General features: G+C 38.3%; 1 protein-coding gene across 1 annotated transcript; it reads left to right on the top strand.

The window, feature by feature from the left end:
- The first annotated feature begins 1,694 nt into the window (after nt 1–1,694).
- Nucleotides 1,695–14,864, top strand: cstf3 (cleavage stimulation factor, 3' pre-RNA, subunit 3). The gene is made up of 21 exons (XM_030794377.1): nt 1,695–1,828; nt 2,911–3,012; nt 3,201–3,296; nt 7,909–7,941; nt 8,657–8,754; nt 9,002–9,068; nt 9,267–9,301; nt 9,425–9,551; nt 9,730–9,807; nt 10,048–10,210; nt 10,400–10,509; nt 10,710–10,826; nt 10,967–11,041; nt 11,307–11,450; nt 11,682–11,784; nt 12,346–12,415; nt 12,588–12,783; nt 13,018–13,168; nt 13,352–13,446; nt 13,928–13,988; nt 14,122–14,864. The coding sequence occupies exons 1-21, from the start codon at nt 1,802–1,804 to the stop codon at nt 14,322–14,324; spliced, it is 2,151 nt and encodes a 716-aa protein (XP_030650237.1). The 5' UTR covers nt 1,695–1,801; the 3' UTR covers nt 14,325–14,864.
- Nucleotides 14,865–16,543: the final 1,679 nt, after the last annotated feature.

Genomic DNA, 16,543 nt, shown 5'->3' on the forward strand with positions numbered 1-16,543 from the left:
AGAAAATGTACTGTAGGATATTTGATCATCATTTCATTACCGCTAAATAAAAGTGTATAAAAGTATAAAGGCAACCTTCAGAATGATCAGAATTTGTTTAAAGTATTCTGTTTCTGTCATTTAAATTGAGCTAGCAAGCAAATTTCTGCACTTATGTACACTTCAGCAAATTTGTAACCAAAGACTTGTCTATTGCTGGACATACAGGTATTTCTAGAAACTGAGAGCGTTTGATGACAAAGTCTCTGTGTTTGGCAGCATTTTTGATACCAGTAATTTGCATTTTAAATGCAGCAATGATTACCCCTCTATACAATTATCTGTTCCATATAATTGTCTGCTGCTGTAATGACCCTATGCATGTTGCACAGCTGTGTGTAGGCTGTATGCAATGAGCTTTTGGCTCCAAAATGACCAGCTCAGCATTTGATGTTTTCAGATGCAGACTCTGTTCTGGAAAACATGTCTGACTGACAGACGTACTGGAAATTATATACTGATAGTGAGTGTAGCTAGAAAGTTATAAAAGAGCAGCTAGAGGAGGTGTACAAAATGTATTCTGAAAATGCAACATATGAGTAATTTCCCTATGATCAAGAAGGATGAGCACTAAAGTCATTCTGAGTATCGATCTAGATTATTCAGACTGTATCAAGAGCTTTTAGCAGATAATCAGTTACTAATCTGAACTGGACTGACATACTTCTCTCTTGCTTCTTCCCTTAAAGCCAGTACTTGTCAGCACATGCATGTATGAAATATGAATGCTTGACAGTTGAAAAAAAAAAAGACAAGCACACTTTTAAACACATGGTGCAAGTTTAGCATGTTGTAATATGGCTGTATTATGGCTCAACAGAAAAAGCAGTGTAGCAGTGTACTGAGTTGAACCTGAAGCAAAAAAAAAAAGTCTTTGTGAAGTCATTGTTCTTTTCAGAGGTACGTCGTTAGATTGGTTTTTAAGGTGCATGCTGCCATCCATCGGTACAACTAAATTTGGCACCTGTAAATGACAGAGAGTAAGTATTCGAGCAGGTAACGTGACAGTTACTAGTGCATGTTTACACTGGTACAAACAAACAGCCAGGGAACATACAAACAAACAAACGAACAAAGCCGTTTATGTGGTATAATGATTTCTACATTCATTTAACGATACACACGAATAAAAACCGGTGTGAAAACCTCTGTAACTGAAAGTGACAAGTAGCTGAAATGTCCAAAACAATTTAAGTAAATACTGGATTTACTGCAAGTAAGCAAAATTAATTAAAAAATACTTTAAAAAAATTTCATTTTAAATTTTTTTAATTTAGGTTAGTTAAAAAAAAAGTTTAAACGGAGTGGAGAGGTTTTGTGCTGTACAGACAGGCTGGCATGACTGAGCGCAATTTATTAAACAATGACTTAAATAAATAGAGCTTGAATCGTCACGCAGTTTTGATCGCGTTGTTGTTCTAAAATGATGGCTACAGCTTAAAGAAATATTATAACATCCACACAGAAATAAAAACAAGTCTAATTTTTACAGTTTGCGTAAAAGGCTAAACTAAAATCAATTCTGAACGGATCCGCTGTTGTAATCGGTGTTATGAAAAAGCTTCCTGAGTGAGAGGAAGTAGTTAGACAATCCGGAGGCCGTCGCCATTTTATGAGCGCGGCTGCAGTCTTCTCCTTGTAGCCACAGACGAAGGGAGTCAGTGAAGCCATGTCTAAATAATCGTGTTTCACTGCTCATTTTTTCTAGTAGAGAGTCTGTGCAATTCACTTCTTGAATAGAAACACCTAACTGTAGTCAAACATGTCTACGGAAGTTGCACCTGACCAGGTAAACAATGGATCTGCAAAATATGAGTGGGTTTTTGTTAGAATGTGCGGCCTGTTTGGCCCATGTACAATTTCTTTGGAGACGGTTGAAAGCTAACGTGTTAAGTCAAATCATCTCTGAGTTAGGCAGTAGTTTTGACGTACAAGAGAATGAATTTGTAAACATTGACTAGAGGTTGGTAACGTTTGCAGTGTAGGTTATCTACGTGCGATAGTTCTAGAGCTAATCTAGCTAACCATAGCATGTTGCAGACATCAAGCTAGCCTGCTAGTGTTAACTAAGCATGTCCAACTTTGTTCACGCTTCAGGAAAATCGTTTAATTTAACGCACGTTTGGAAATTACTGCGAAACCAAGTGTCAACAACCAGCAGACGTATTCACCAAATACTATTTTTTAAAATTAAGGTTGATTTGCCAACCCATATTTTCTGTCCAATGATAATTTGTATGCCCCCCGGATCTCGAACACGGGTTATCTCAAATGAGCTCGTTCACCAAGTAGTTGCAGCTGTTTATAAACAGTGGGTATTTTTTAAAATATGGAAACGAGTAAGGGAAATGTTAAGTTTGAACATTGTGCCGCATTTAAATTCGTAAACTGGACCCGTTACGTTCGCAGATACGTTAATAGGTTACACAAACGGCCTTGGATAACCCATCTGACCGTTAGAGTTGAGGTTTTAGTCGCACAGAATGTCTATCTGGACAGCTAATTCAATATACGTATTGCCTGAAAACCACTCAGCAAAAAGAGGTGTACAGTTAGGCGTTTAACTTATCAGTGGATAGCCAATGTGGTATTTTATTTACTATTGAATGTATGAGTTGCAAGAATATAGACTAACAAATGTCAGTAGTGGCAGACACATTAGTTTTACACCACATTTTTCAGGAAGTTGCCAAATAATTAAAACTCTTCATGGAACAATGTAGACTTTGAACTCAGCAAAAGGGTTTTGCTGAATTCTCAGAGCAAGACAGAGATTGTGCAAGCAGAATGTAGGTTGTAAGTCACTGACTCCTTTCTTATATTTACATATGCATTTGCCTTTCCCCCCCCCCCCCCCCCCCCCCCCCCTAGGCTGCAGAGTACATCCCCGAAAAGGTGAAGAAGGCAGAGAAGAAATTGGAAGAAAATCCTTATGACCTCGACGCTTGGAGCATACTGATTCGAGAAGCACAGGTTTAGTGACACAGGGTTGCATTCCTTCTACCTGGGGTAACTTATTGGGGCAGAGGTGGGAGTGGGACTGTTCAGGAGGGGTCAGATCTCTTAAGAGAAAATCTGAACCTACATACTGTAACGTTTACACACATTGTGGGACATGCCCTTCTGTAATTTTGTATGTGTAACACATTCTACTCTTTTAGAATCAACCAATTGATAAAGCAAGGAAGACATATGAACGACTTGTTGCCCAGTTCCCAAGCTCTGGTAGATTTTGGAAACTATACATTGAAGCTGAGGTTAAGCATTATTTTTTTTTAAATTCTCATATATATATATATTTGTGTGTGTGTGTGTGTGTGTGCGCGTGCGTGCATGTGTGTATGTGTGTGCAAATCCCAAATGATCAACAATGTGAATTTCACTGAAGTGTTCACTTCATTTATCGGGGTAAGCAAAAAGGGGGGAAAAGTAGGTCCATTATATTTCTTTCAGCTTGTATCATCCAAGGGTTCTTTTCAGCTACTCTACAGTTCTATGGGGATAAGTGCATATTGTTGCATGTTTTATCTGCAACAGCATTAAAACTGTTTTAATTGTATTGGAGTGCTTTAGCCTTTTATTCACTTGTGTCAATTTATTGCCTCCTGTGTCATTTCTTTGAGGTCTTTATTTTTCTTATTAACATATTCCTCAGGTTAAATTCTGTCCAACTCTTGAGGTATACTTTTTGGCAGTCGTGTGTATGCGAACTTATATGATAGGTCTTTTAAATAACAACAATCATTTGCTGTTTCCACCTCCAAGAAATGGCTGTTTGTTTTAATCCACCTGATTTTGTCTCCAGTAGCACTTAGCATTCATGAGTTGCACAGTAATGTTTGCCTGAGTTATGTACGTAACAACTAAAAGTTATGCTCATTCCAGAATTGTATTGCCCACAGTTTAGTGTTATAGAAGTTAGTTCCTTTCACATCTAGATAGCAAAACCCTTTCACTATTCTGAGAGGTTGGACTGTAAATATTAACCAGAAACTTTTTTTAATGAGTTTAGCTGCAGAAAAACTAACTCTAAGCAATTTGCCACTAAAGTAATTAGCATGTTAATGAGTGATTAGAATTTGAGGTTAAGGATTTGTTCATTATGCTGTGGCCCTTAGTGTCACAGCCGTGCAGAGTTCAAAATATTTGAACTTTTGTGCACAAGAATTAACATGCTTACTTGCTGCCGTGGTGTTCCCCTTCACAAAAACAATGAATTGCAGCTTGCTGTGCCATGAACATGTGAAAGGGACTGTAAATAGAGTAGGATCCACTAAATAATTGCCAAAAACTCGATTTTTTTTCCAAAACTAAGCTGGTAAGTATATTGTAGTATGGAAGGAGCATACTTTGCTCTTTCCTTCCTAGATCTGTCAGTAAAAAAGTGCCACACATCCTTATTCTTCTTCCAACACTTCTAACACATTCCCCTCGACCCGCCCAACCCCTGGGTGGTCTGTTTGAGGTGATATAGAGAGCAAAAGAAACACACAAAGTTTTACACTGCCTGAAAATTGGAAATATTAAACTAGCATGTACTTACAGAGGGTTACAAAACTTTGTCAGAGCTAAAGATTGTGAGTATGATGTAGTATAGAGTATAGGTAAGGTTAATCAAGTGACACAACTTTTGTGCATTTTAGGAGAAGAATACATTTTGTATGGTCTGTATACTTTTATTTCATGTCAGTCTGTCAGCAGTTTTAGGTTCCAAAGGTCATGAATAGAGATTTTCAAAACATTTTCCTAGTCAGTGCTTTCACGAACTGTTATGCCAACTGTGATGTGGATTTTTAAAGCTTTTGACATTACAGTTTTGTATTTTTCAAATATTTTTTCGCAAGTTTTTCAAATAGTTTTATATGTCGAGAATGAGTACGTTTAAGTCTTCACCGATAACATTAATAACACATTCCTGTGCAAAACATCTGCTGTGCAGTCGTGTTCTGCTCAGTTGCATTCACATCAGAATTAGCTGAACGCAACATTGTATTGGGATGGGTTGAAGCCCAGTCTACGGGGTAAACCCATGTATTTATATTCCCTAGTATATCAAGTCATTGAAATAGAACTCAAATAGAAAGTTCGCATTTTAAGGGCCCATACGTAATCATTGCAAGGCAGGTGTCCTTGTAAGTTTATGAATCTCACAGAGCAATTCGTTGAATTTATCGACCTTGACTAAAGAAATGGCACTTAAACAGCTTATAGGACTTTTTCGTAAGTCATAATCATGCCCCACATTTCAAATTTGCCATAAGCAAAATGGGAGCAAATTTTATTTGTCGTCAGGTAATCACCAATCCCCTGAACAGTAAATTTAGAGCAGTTAATGTAGAAAATGTATAGGCCTATCTCTAAAATTGCTGGAGTCCAAAAGAGGTTCACTGAAAGTTTGTTGAAAATTTGAATCATGCTTTTCAAGAGTTGCTTAGTTATGGACAATTTGATAAGAACAGGCCTTAGTGGTGCTAGTATTCAGTAGCCTATGTACTGAGTTCTGTGCCTGTCAGACAGTTTTTCAGGAACAACATAGCATTTTAAAAACTTGGCGGGGTTAGGCGGTGTAACAAGTGACATTGCAGCATTAGCTTAACATTCCTTGCAATATACAAATCATTCCTAATTTTTGATTGGAATATCCAGAATATTTCAACTATCCTGATATTGTCAGATTCTGATTCCACACAATGGTTCTTTGAAAATAGACTGAGTGTGATGTGTGTCTTTATGCAGAGTTTATTTACGTTTGAGTGTAAAAGACCAAATTAATTTGAGACTCTTCAACTCTTGTTGAAGCCAGCGAATCAAAATATCCTTTTTGGGAGGGATGCCTGCAGTTTACATATACCACAGGCAGTGTCTCTTTTTGAGTTTACATATACTGCATGCAGTATCTCTTGTTTGAGTAATATCTATATATCAGTAGGCAAGCTTTGCAAGACATTGAAAGGTGCTGAATGAATACAATGAAGAAAGCCCTTTTCGTGCACTTCTTTGAACCCCTGATATGCTGTTTGAATGGTTGGAGACTTGATCATTTGACCCCATGCCTTTTGTTTTTGCCAAAGCCTTGAAAGCAGCCCTTGTGTAGTACTGTCACTGTACTTTATTGAGAACATGATTCACACTTTACAATAAACAAAATAATACCTTGGTAATAACTTGCTTTTCGTCATTTGTCATTTCCTGTGTTTTTGGTGATTATTTTGGCCGCACTATGAGGTTCATGTTGTGCAAACCCTAAACTAATTCCCCATAAACGAATACCTACAAATAATAAAGTTTTTTTTTTTGTTTGTTTTTTTTTTCCCCCCCAAAATTGCTGAAGTCAAGTTCTGAGGAGAGACATTTTAAGGAGAAGTCAGGCATTACTTAAATGCTTTTCCTTTCCAGCTGTTGCATATTTGTAGTCTCACTGTTTTTAGGACGAAGATCGTCCGTGTCAGTTTTAGCATTTGACCATTTCTACTCTTTACCACATTGAAGTGGGAGCCTCAAGAAGGATACAGATGATTCTGTTTCTGTTTTTCTATGGAAATGAGTGTGTGGGAATGACAGACACCTGTCAGATATTAACAATGAACTTGAGTCTCTAATTTTTACAAGTAACAGGAATGTTGCTTCAATCATCAAGAATATCAGCCCTAAATTCCCAACATCTCATACTCCGTGTTGTGGTCAGCACAACTGCATCAAGTGGATGCTTTGATACTCCATGTTGATGACTGACAAATGTATGTTTGTTTTGTAAATAAATATTCTTGTTAAGTTTGTGTGAAATTTTTACCTACCTGTTGCATATTTCAAACTATTTTGTGTGAATCAACAACACTGTTGTTTAACAACTTTTTAACTCCAGGGCACATCATGCAGGGCCATCCATTTATATTCTCCTAAAAATACTGAGAGGAATTATTAAGCAATTTTGTAGTGACAAGTTTATAATAACAAAACAAGTAAACTATTTTTGATATTTCTTTGCCATTTTACAGAGGCCTGAATAGCTGTATTCCCAAAGCCATACACTGAAGTCATCAGAAGAGCATCTTTCAGCCATGCTGAAAATATGGCTTCAGATTTTTAAATAGAGAAGGTTTTTTTTTTTTTTTTTTCCTGAGCTGTATGTTAGCATTTCTATAAGCATTTTATTTTGTATAATTTCGGATACAGGGTGCTATGTTGATTCTGTATCTCTAAACACAATGTGATCAGTGTTTTCGAATGGCAAACTGGCAGCACTCATTCTGGGTTAGATCGTATTTCTATTTTTATCTTCTGCCCTCACAGTTTTAGCTTTGCCTATTTTTGCACATCATCCTGGTATAAACATGCTTAACCATGGCAAATGACCAAATGACACTGTCATTTACCAAACGGAAACATTATTCTAATCTCCAGTGGACATATACAGTTCACCTGTCACAGGAATTTCCACTGTGAACACTTGTGCTGATGATTGACAGCTCAGCAACACAAAGTGTACGTGAAAGTGTATTATCTGTTCCCTTTGATTTGTGGCATGTCACACACTGACCTTTCAAAGCCCCTGAAGCTTTAGGTCCTTTGACTGTGATTGGATTGTACACAAAGTACTTTGGCAAAGAGTGCTTTGTTTACCCTTTTTCGAAAAGTTTTTTTTTTTCCTTAAGTTTAGTAATTGTAAACAGCAACACTTAAATTATGATTAGACCATAGCTCTAAAATGCATGATCATGGAGTTTACCATTTCTGAACTTCACATTGTTGATCCTGGGATGTGTCAAAAAGATTTGCATGCCTGTTTTTTTTTTTAGGTACATTATAATTTATTTCATTTGAATGCACTTTAGAAACACTATTAATCTTACTTTTGAAATCTGCTTACAGATCAAGGCAAAAAATTATGACAAGGTTGAAAAGGTGAGCTCTGGTGACATTTAACATTATTTACACAGTGTACTGACATGTTACTCACATAGGGAAGATCACTCCATGGACGTCCTCCTTTTGAGGACTGTGAGAGTGATTTTAGATGTTGATCCAGACAACCATAGTGGGGTTTAGTGTCCACCAGGCATGAAAGAGTAAATTTGCAGAGTCAGGGGACATGATATGCTCAGCCCTATGTAGTCAGTATGTCATATTGTGATGGTGCATTCTAGAGTGAATCCTACAAATTTATTTGATGGTCAAACTGTTCAGTTAGTCTGAACCCATAACACTGAATTAGACTCTTGCCAAAAGAAGGCATGCTCTTCTGTTTGGTTTTTAGACTTAATGTTGTTTGGGAGATACAGAACTGCGTGCACCATCGGTGCAATGATATCAATTGCCTGACTCAGCCCACTAGAGCACATGACATTTGCACCCCTGGTTGTCTCAAAACCTGTAATAAAACATTTATAAATTGGGAGATAGGTTGATCTCACACAGTTTTATTCCATTTGTGCTATATTTATAGAGATGTGTTGTCTTTACAGTGAGAGCACATATGTTGTTATTTTTATGAAAACCATTTAAGTGTATCTATCCATAATAAAGAAGTATATAAGAAATGTACTGTATATTAAAATGTGCATTTACCATTTGTCTGCATGCATAGTACTAGCTGCTCCTGTTTTTATTTGTGGCTCAGTTATTTCAAAGATGCCTCATGAAGGTTCTGCACATCGACCTGTGGAAGTGCTATCTGTCATATGTCCGAGAGACCAAGGGGAAGCTGCCCAGCTACAAGTGAGAGCTTGACTTTTCATCCTGAGTTGACGGGTTCCGCACTTGGGATTCATTTTATTGTATTATCAGTTGAAATTCACTTCATGGTGTAGAGTATTTATTCCAGATCTGCTTCCAGGATTTTGTTTTCCACTGTATGATAGATAATGTCTCTAGGGTTTCAAGAGGTTTTCTAATGTTCACATGTGAGTTGCAATGCTTTTAGGTGGTTTCATGTTAGTTACATGAACACTTTGTCTATTTTCAGAGAAAAGATGGCACAAGCCTATGATTTTGCCTTGGACAAGATTGGAATGGAGATTATGTCATACCAGGTAAAATCATTTTTAGCTGTGTTCAAGAACATGAAAGAACACAAACTACCCCCTCCAAACCTCGCTGTGACACCACTACTTAAACCCAAAAACTGTTACATTTGAAGAAAGCAACATGAACAATAAAAATCATTCATATTACGTTACCTCAACTGTTTCTTATGTTCCATCAACAAGCTTATTCTCTGCTTTTCTCAGATTTGGGTGGACTATATCAACTTCCTCAAAGGAGTGTAAGTATTCTCTATAGGCCGAATCAGAATGCTGCTGTGTATCCATTTTTACCATTTTATGAATCTGAGCAAAATTGCCCACAATGGTAAGTAACTTAACCTCTCCACTATGACATTCTGTAGTGAGGCAGTGGGGTCGTATGCAGAGAACCAGCGAATCACAGCAGTACGCCGGGTTTACCAAAGAGGCTGTGTAAACCCCATGATCAATATCGAACAGTTGTGGAGAGACTATAGTAAATATGAGGAGGTGAGTTGCAGGAGTGTATGACTGGAAGATGCTGTTCTTCATATGGCCTGGGGATTCAACATTTTGCAGAAATCTTTTGAGAGTCTCACAGACAGTTTATAAAACTGAGGTTCTGCTTGACCTTTATCTGTTCTCATTGGCGTTTGTAACTAGCTGTCCCTTGTGTTCTGTTCTGAAGGGTATTAATGTGCACCTTGCCAAAAAAATGATTGAGGACCGCAGCAGAGATTATATGAATGCCAGGAGAGTGGCTAAGGTATGTTGACCTTACCTCAGCCAGTGCTGAGTCATGCTTCTGGCAACGCTTAAATAAATATCAGTCATGGTTCAGTAGCTTGCCCAACTGCATTAAAACTAATATGAATCAGAATAAATATCTCATGTGTGGCTTTGTAAGTCACTGATATGAAACACATATTAATCATTGACCATTAATCTTCCATCTGCCAGTGCAATGTGGTGGTATTTGTGAGAGCCCCTTGGCTTTTGTGTGCAGGAGTATGAGACGGTAATGAAGGGTCTAGACAGAAATGCACCGTCAGTGCCACCCCAAAACTCGCCACAGGAAGCCCAGCAGGTGGACATGTGGAAGAAATACATTCAGTGGGAGAAGAGCAACCCTCTGCGCACAGAAGACCAAACACTCATCACCAAGAGGGGTAGAGTAATAGTTTCTTATAAATCAAAATCTTAATCAGAAAAATTTCCAAGTTTGTGCTTTTAGAGAATATACAGTTGCAATTTTTTTTCATCAGCCTATTTTTAAAAAAAGACACACACACAGAGTTTCTAATGTGCCCAGACTCTTTCAGAGTACTTAATCTTTGAGATGTGATTCTCTCCGGCAGTGATGTTTGCTTATGAGCAGTGCCTTTTGGTACTTGGCCATCACCCAGATGTGTGGTACGAAGCAGCACAGTATCTGGAGCAGTCCAGCAAGCTGCTGGCAGAGAAGGGGGTATGTATGTTCATTGCTTCACATCTAACCCTTGTGTCATGCACCTATTATTAAATGAGGTTACAGTTTGTACTGTATTGTGAGGAAGTTCAGTGTTTTTTGGGGTTTTTTTTTTTTTGTCCTTTATTGAGACCTTTATTTTATGATTGTGAATAAGGAAGTTCATCAGATACGCAGGCTGACAGTATCTTTCCTTATAGGACATGAACAATGCCAAGCTGTTCAGTGATGAGGCAGCTAACATTTATGAGCGGGCCATTGGAACCCTGCTGAAGAAGAATATGCTGCTGTATTTTGCCTTTGCTGATTATGAGGAGGTGAGTTCTGCAAAGTCATAAAGCTCTCATTTGTTATAGCTTGTAATATTTGGTTTTGTCATTTCTTTGAAGCTCAAGATGACAATCATTTCCTCACACATGGGTATCTAATCGTAGCACGTTTGACATGTGTCCTACAGAGCCGAATGAAGCATGAGAAGGTCCACAGCATATACAACCGTCTTTTAGCCATAGAGGACATCGACCCAACGCTGGTAAGTCATTTTACTATAAGGAATGACTATGTTTCTCACAGTCTCTGGTCAGTGTTTGAGATGAATCTTTTTAAAACTATTATACTCAATGCCTCGAGAGACCTTTCCAAAAAGAGTCAGCAGCTGCATACAAACCAAAATTCTTTGTGTCACACTCCACTAAATGTCATACGTCTTTCATTTTTGTTGTTACACGGTGTTTTGTGAGAACTCGTGGCTTTGTTTGTCTTGAGAGGTCTTCTTTATCTCTGGGCTTGCTTAACAGGTGTACATCCAGTACATGAAGTTTGCCAGGAGAGCTGAAGGGATTAAGTCCGGCCGTACAATTTTTAAAAAGGCCAGAGAAGATGTCCGTACTCGCCACCATGTCTATGTGTCAGCAGCTCTGATGGAGTACTACTGCAGCAAGGTAATGACCTAACCATGAGAGACATTGAGAGAAGACTCTGGGGAGGAAGAATGAGAGAAGAACAGAGAGTCTTGTTTTAATGTACTTTTTTTTCAGAGGTTGACAGGCTTACGAGTGTCACGGAGTACTGTGTTTTTTTTCATACTGTACATTGTTTTCCTGTAATTTATGTGTTGATTAAATTATGGTGTTTGTTATAGAACAATTCGTTTTCTTCAAATTCCTCAACAGGACAAATCTGTGGCCTTTAAGATATTTGAACTTGGCTTGAAGAAGTATGGAGACATACCAGAGTACATACTGGCATATATTGATTACCTCTCTCACCTCAATGGTAGGAAACTTTTTTCCCCCATAACATTTTCATTATGTATCAGATTTTTTTATGTAATGTAAATCACTGCTTAAAACCTGTTTTCAGATAAAAGGATATAGCTCTTAAACATGTTAACTATTAACTATTTAAGCAAAAATAGCTTATAGCTCAAACTGTATGTGTGATATCTGTAACTCGTTGTCAAACAGTGCTTCAAACACCTTTAGCAGGGTTGATCTCTAGCAGTGAGTGTTTGCTTATGGGCTACAGAGTCACACATTGCTAACCATAGAGATGGTTCTGGTGGGATCTGTGAGAGTGTATTTACTGAGTTTATCAGGGGATTACCTGATAGAGGAACCCTTATCAGACAGAACTGAGGACAGGCTTGCAACCCATCTCTTCTTCAGAGAAGATAGCATGGAGACAGTGTTTGCAAAGCAATAAACAAGAGCGTATTTATCTTGTAGCTAAGCTATTAGCCAGGTAGTGGTGTTTTGGCCCCAAAACAGAGTCAGGAAGAAGTTTGATAAATATCATGAGTCACTGATTTCTCTTTGATTCCTTCCTCCATTACAGAGGACAACAACACCAGAGTCCTTTTTGAGAGAGTTCTGACTTCCGGCAGCCTGTCTCCTGAGAAATCCGGGTTAGTCCAATGTATTTCTATATTTCAGCCTCTCTCAGTTTTTCTATCAAAGAGACTTTAAAGTGTTAAGAGATTTTTTTTTTTTTTTCCATTTGGTGTGTTCTGAATGTGTATACCGACAAGTATGGATACAGTGTACTCATATTTCCATGCTGTATTCCACTTCCATTAGGGAGATCTGGGCACGTTTTCTCGCTTTTGAGAGTAATATTGGTGACTTGGCCAGTATCCTGAAAGTGGAGAGGAGGCGTTTCACTGCCTTCAAAGATGAGTATGAAGGCAAGGAAACTGCCTTGCTTGTGGATAGGTATAAATTTATGGATCTGTATCCCTGCTCCACAAGTGAACTCAAAGCTCTTGGCTACAAGGTGAGTTTAATTCAGTGAGTTTTAACTAGGAAGCTACATTGCTCTGTCTAAGCATCTGTGTTGCTCTATTTTTTGTGATATGTAATGATTCTTGAGATGGCTGTACTTTTCAGCTATAATTTTAACATTATGGAAACACTAGTTAAAAATGGTCGTCCTTAACCTGTCACTGCAATAAACCAAAGGATCCAAAAACAGTTCTCAGCCAATGAAAAATATTCTGCCTATTTACAGGATGTGTCGCGTGCCAAACTAGCTGCCCTGATTCCAGAGGCAGTGGTGACACCTTCTGCTCCAACGCTGAAGGATGAGGCCGACCGAAAACCAGAGTATCCCAAACCTGACACAAACCAAATGATCCCCTTTCAGCCTCGCCATCTGGCCCGTGAGTCTTACTGCCACACACACACACACACACACAGATTTCAGTAGGAATTTATATGCTATTTACAGTTCATTCTAATCAAGCTCATTGCGTTATTTCACTGGACACTGTGGTAATAGAAAGTGCATGGATCCTTCCACTACAGACTGGTAGTTAAATACATATGGCCGTCTCTCCCACCAGCTCCTGGACTGCACCCTGTGCCTGGAGGAGTGTTCCCTGTCCCCCCAGCTGCTGTTATCCTCATGAAGCTTCTCCCTCCACCCACCTGCTTCACGGTGAGTGTACACCTACTTTCCCTATCCTCTTTACCTGTAGACTGGGATCCTTCTTTTCATTGTGCATGTACCTACGTCAGCAGTTTAGGAATATTTGGTTGTTATCACTAATCACTTATCACTACTCTATGTGGAATGATGGACAGAATCCCTAGTCAAGCAGACCTTAGTACAAGTGTATCTTAAGGTAGCTTAATGGTCTCTAATGCACTGGGAAACACCTAAAATCATATATTATTTGATTAGTACCAACAGAGTTGAACAGCAAACTTGTATGTGTCTGAAACTGAGGTGATAGTGTAAACAGCCTGTAACCACAGAGCTGTTGGTTCAGTTTTGGACCATAACAGGTCTTTGCTAATGTGTCTTTAAACAAGACATTTAACTCTAAGGTTCATCCAGGGACAGCCCTACCATTAGTTGTTTAGATAAGAGCATCAGCTGAATGACTGATGTAAATTGTGATGTATGTCTCCCACAGGGTCCTTTTGTGCAGGTGGATGAGCTGATGGAGACTTTTAGAAGATGTACACTTCCAGAAAGTAAGTGTCCGACATTTTCCAAAACTCAAGTACGCTTAAATTCACTATGTTGCGAGCATAACCTCACATTTGACCTCAAAATTCACTCTTTCTTTCTTTCTTTCTCTCCCTTGTCTCTCACTCTCGCATCTAGCTGTGGATGCTGCTGTAGAGTTGATTACTGGTAGACTTCCAGAATTGGCCAGTGAAGGAAATGGTCCAGTGGAGAACCACGCTGTGTCAAACAAGTCCTTGAAGAGACCCAATCCTGACTCAGATGAGGAGGAGGAGAAGGGAGCCATTGCTCCTCCAGTTCATGACATCTACAGGGCACGACAACAGAAGAGGATCCGATGAGCCCCCATTTCACCAGTCCCTGACAGAGAGAGGAATCTCCTACTCGCTCACACACACTCACACTCATAGACTCCTCTCTCTGTGCTCATTTATGCCCATAATGGACGTTAACTCCCTAACATACCAGTGTCTGACCTCTGATTTGCAGGGCTCTTGATGATAGCTTCTTCCTGAACACAGATTGTTTTACTGTGAATGGCACACACAGAGGATGATTGAGAGGAATGTAATCCCTTTCTGTTGACTTCTGTGGCCTACAGATGTCCTTCAGTTCTTGTGATTGATTCATGGCTTAAATAATTTGATTGAGTCTCACTATCACTCATCTTCAGTCTCTTGCTTTTCTTTTTCTTTTTTTTTTTTTGGATTTTTTTTTTGGATTTTTTTTAACAGTTTTATTTTTAAAAACTGGGTGGCTTGTATTGTACAGAGTTTTTATTCTGAACGTTGCATTGACACAGTTCTGATCTTGCCATCTTTAGTCCTGGTAATGGAAGAACATTGTACATTGTTTTGTAGTCAAATGGGGATTACACCATTCCTTCCAATAAAATGAAAAAAAAAAAACACTTTGTCATCTGATTTTTCAGTTGTTCTTATTGCAGTATCAGTTAATATTTCTGCATTCCTATTTTACCAGTAGTGAAATTAAAATGGCAGCCCTGTTTTCGACTGATGGCACCTCGAAATTTACAGCATTTCCTGCATTAGCCACCATGTAACTGTTGGGGGAGCTCTAGCTGACCGGAGCACTGGGCTGTATCATGAATGACTGAAAATACAAGAAAAGTAATCAGGAATTATAGTCATATCACCATTTTCTCCCCTGTACGGTTCTTTGGGCAGAAAATTCCTGATCTGGTGTTTTTCCACTGATCTCAAAATCTAATGCATTAATAATGCATTGGTTACAAACATGTTGGGGGAAAAATATGCCTTAATCATTTCAAAATGTGCTGTCCTCCATGCTCCTTTTTTTTGAGAAAGCCATTGCAAGTTTCACAATATTTTGAGCATACATACCGCATTACCTGTTCTTTTTATACAGCCTTTTTTAATCCCATCAATAAATGGGGTGAAACATTTTGAAGGGTACTTTATGCAAGTATTGAACAAAGCGTTTACAAGTGTTTTAAGTGTTTACAAGACTGGCGCTCAGTAAAAATCTTTAATTGTAGCAGCTGTTATTTCCCTGGACCTCTGTAGGTCTGCAAATGAACACTACAAATTTTCTAATTAAATACATTTTTAATTTGGCCACAGTAACTTTTCTTTTTCCCTATTTTTTTTTACACAGCTGTATTGTGCTGAAATAAATGTAGAGAAACTTGGGCTGCCAGCTTCAACGGTGCCCCATCACTTTAACTGGGTTTAAAAAAACAAGATGAACAGGCAGATCCAGTACCTGACCAAAAACATAACTCATAAATATTTGTAATATGATAATCGGAAGATGCAAAACCGATATGATACTTTTATTTTAAGTATACTTTTAATGTAGCCCTAGTTTTACTTCTCCCCACAGGGTTAACTAATCCCCTTTGTCTAAATGAGACAGTTGTTAGGAAACAGAGCACTCATAAGACCTATGGGATGCTTGTTATTCACTCACAAATGTACAAGACATCTAATTAGATGCTGTTACAAGCTAATTCTGTGCTAAGCACCATGCTGAAGACATCAGGATTTTCAAGTGGCCTTGTTCACCAGCTATTGTTTTTGTTCTGTCTCATTTGTGAAACAGACAAGTAGACATTTGACTTGTCTCCTGCAGCCCACTCAAAAACTCAGCATTCCGAACACTATCCCAATTGCATAACAACAAAGAATACATTCATCTGCAACAGGATATGCAGAACTTTCGACCTTTCTTCAACTGACAAGAGACACAGATATTTGTGTGGGAATAACATAGAACATGCATTTTTCACACCAAGGTCTGATTCTGACCATAATACTTTTTGAGTGGTTTCAATTTGAGTTTTTTTGTTGTAATCTCTATCATAGCTCCACAAGGTGAGGAACCTCTGCGGACTATTTTTGGTTTATTATTCAAATGGATGATGGAATGCTTCGATCCAACTATAACAATAACCACCTAATCAAAAGGGATCTTATATTTTTACTTCAAGGCCTCCTCATATCCAAGAAACATGCATGTCAGGAATAAATGTCTTTCTGGAAAAACTCATAAAAAATATATTTTTATTCTGGCTTTG

The sequence above is a fragment of the Chanos chanos genome, chromosome 2 (genome assembly GCF_902362185.1).
Source record: "Chanos chanos chromosome 2, fChaCha1.1, whole genome shotgun sequence".
NCBI classification, from domain to species: domain Eukaryota; kingdom Metazoa; phylum Chordata; class Actinopteri; order Gonorynchiformes; family Chanidae; genus Chanos; species Chanos chanos.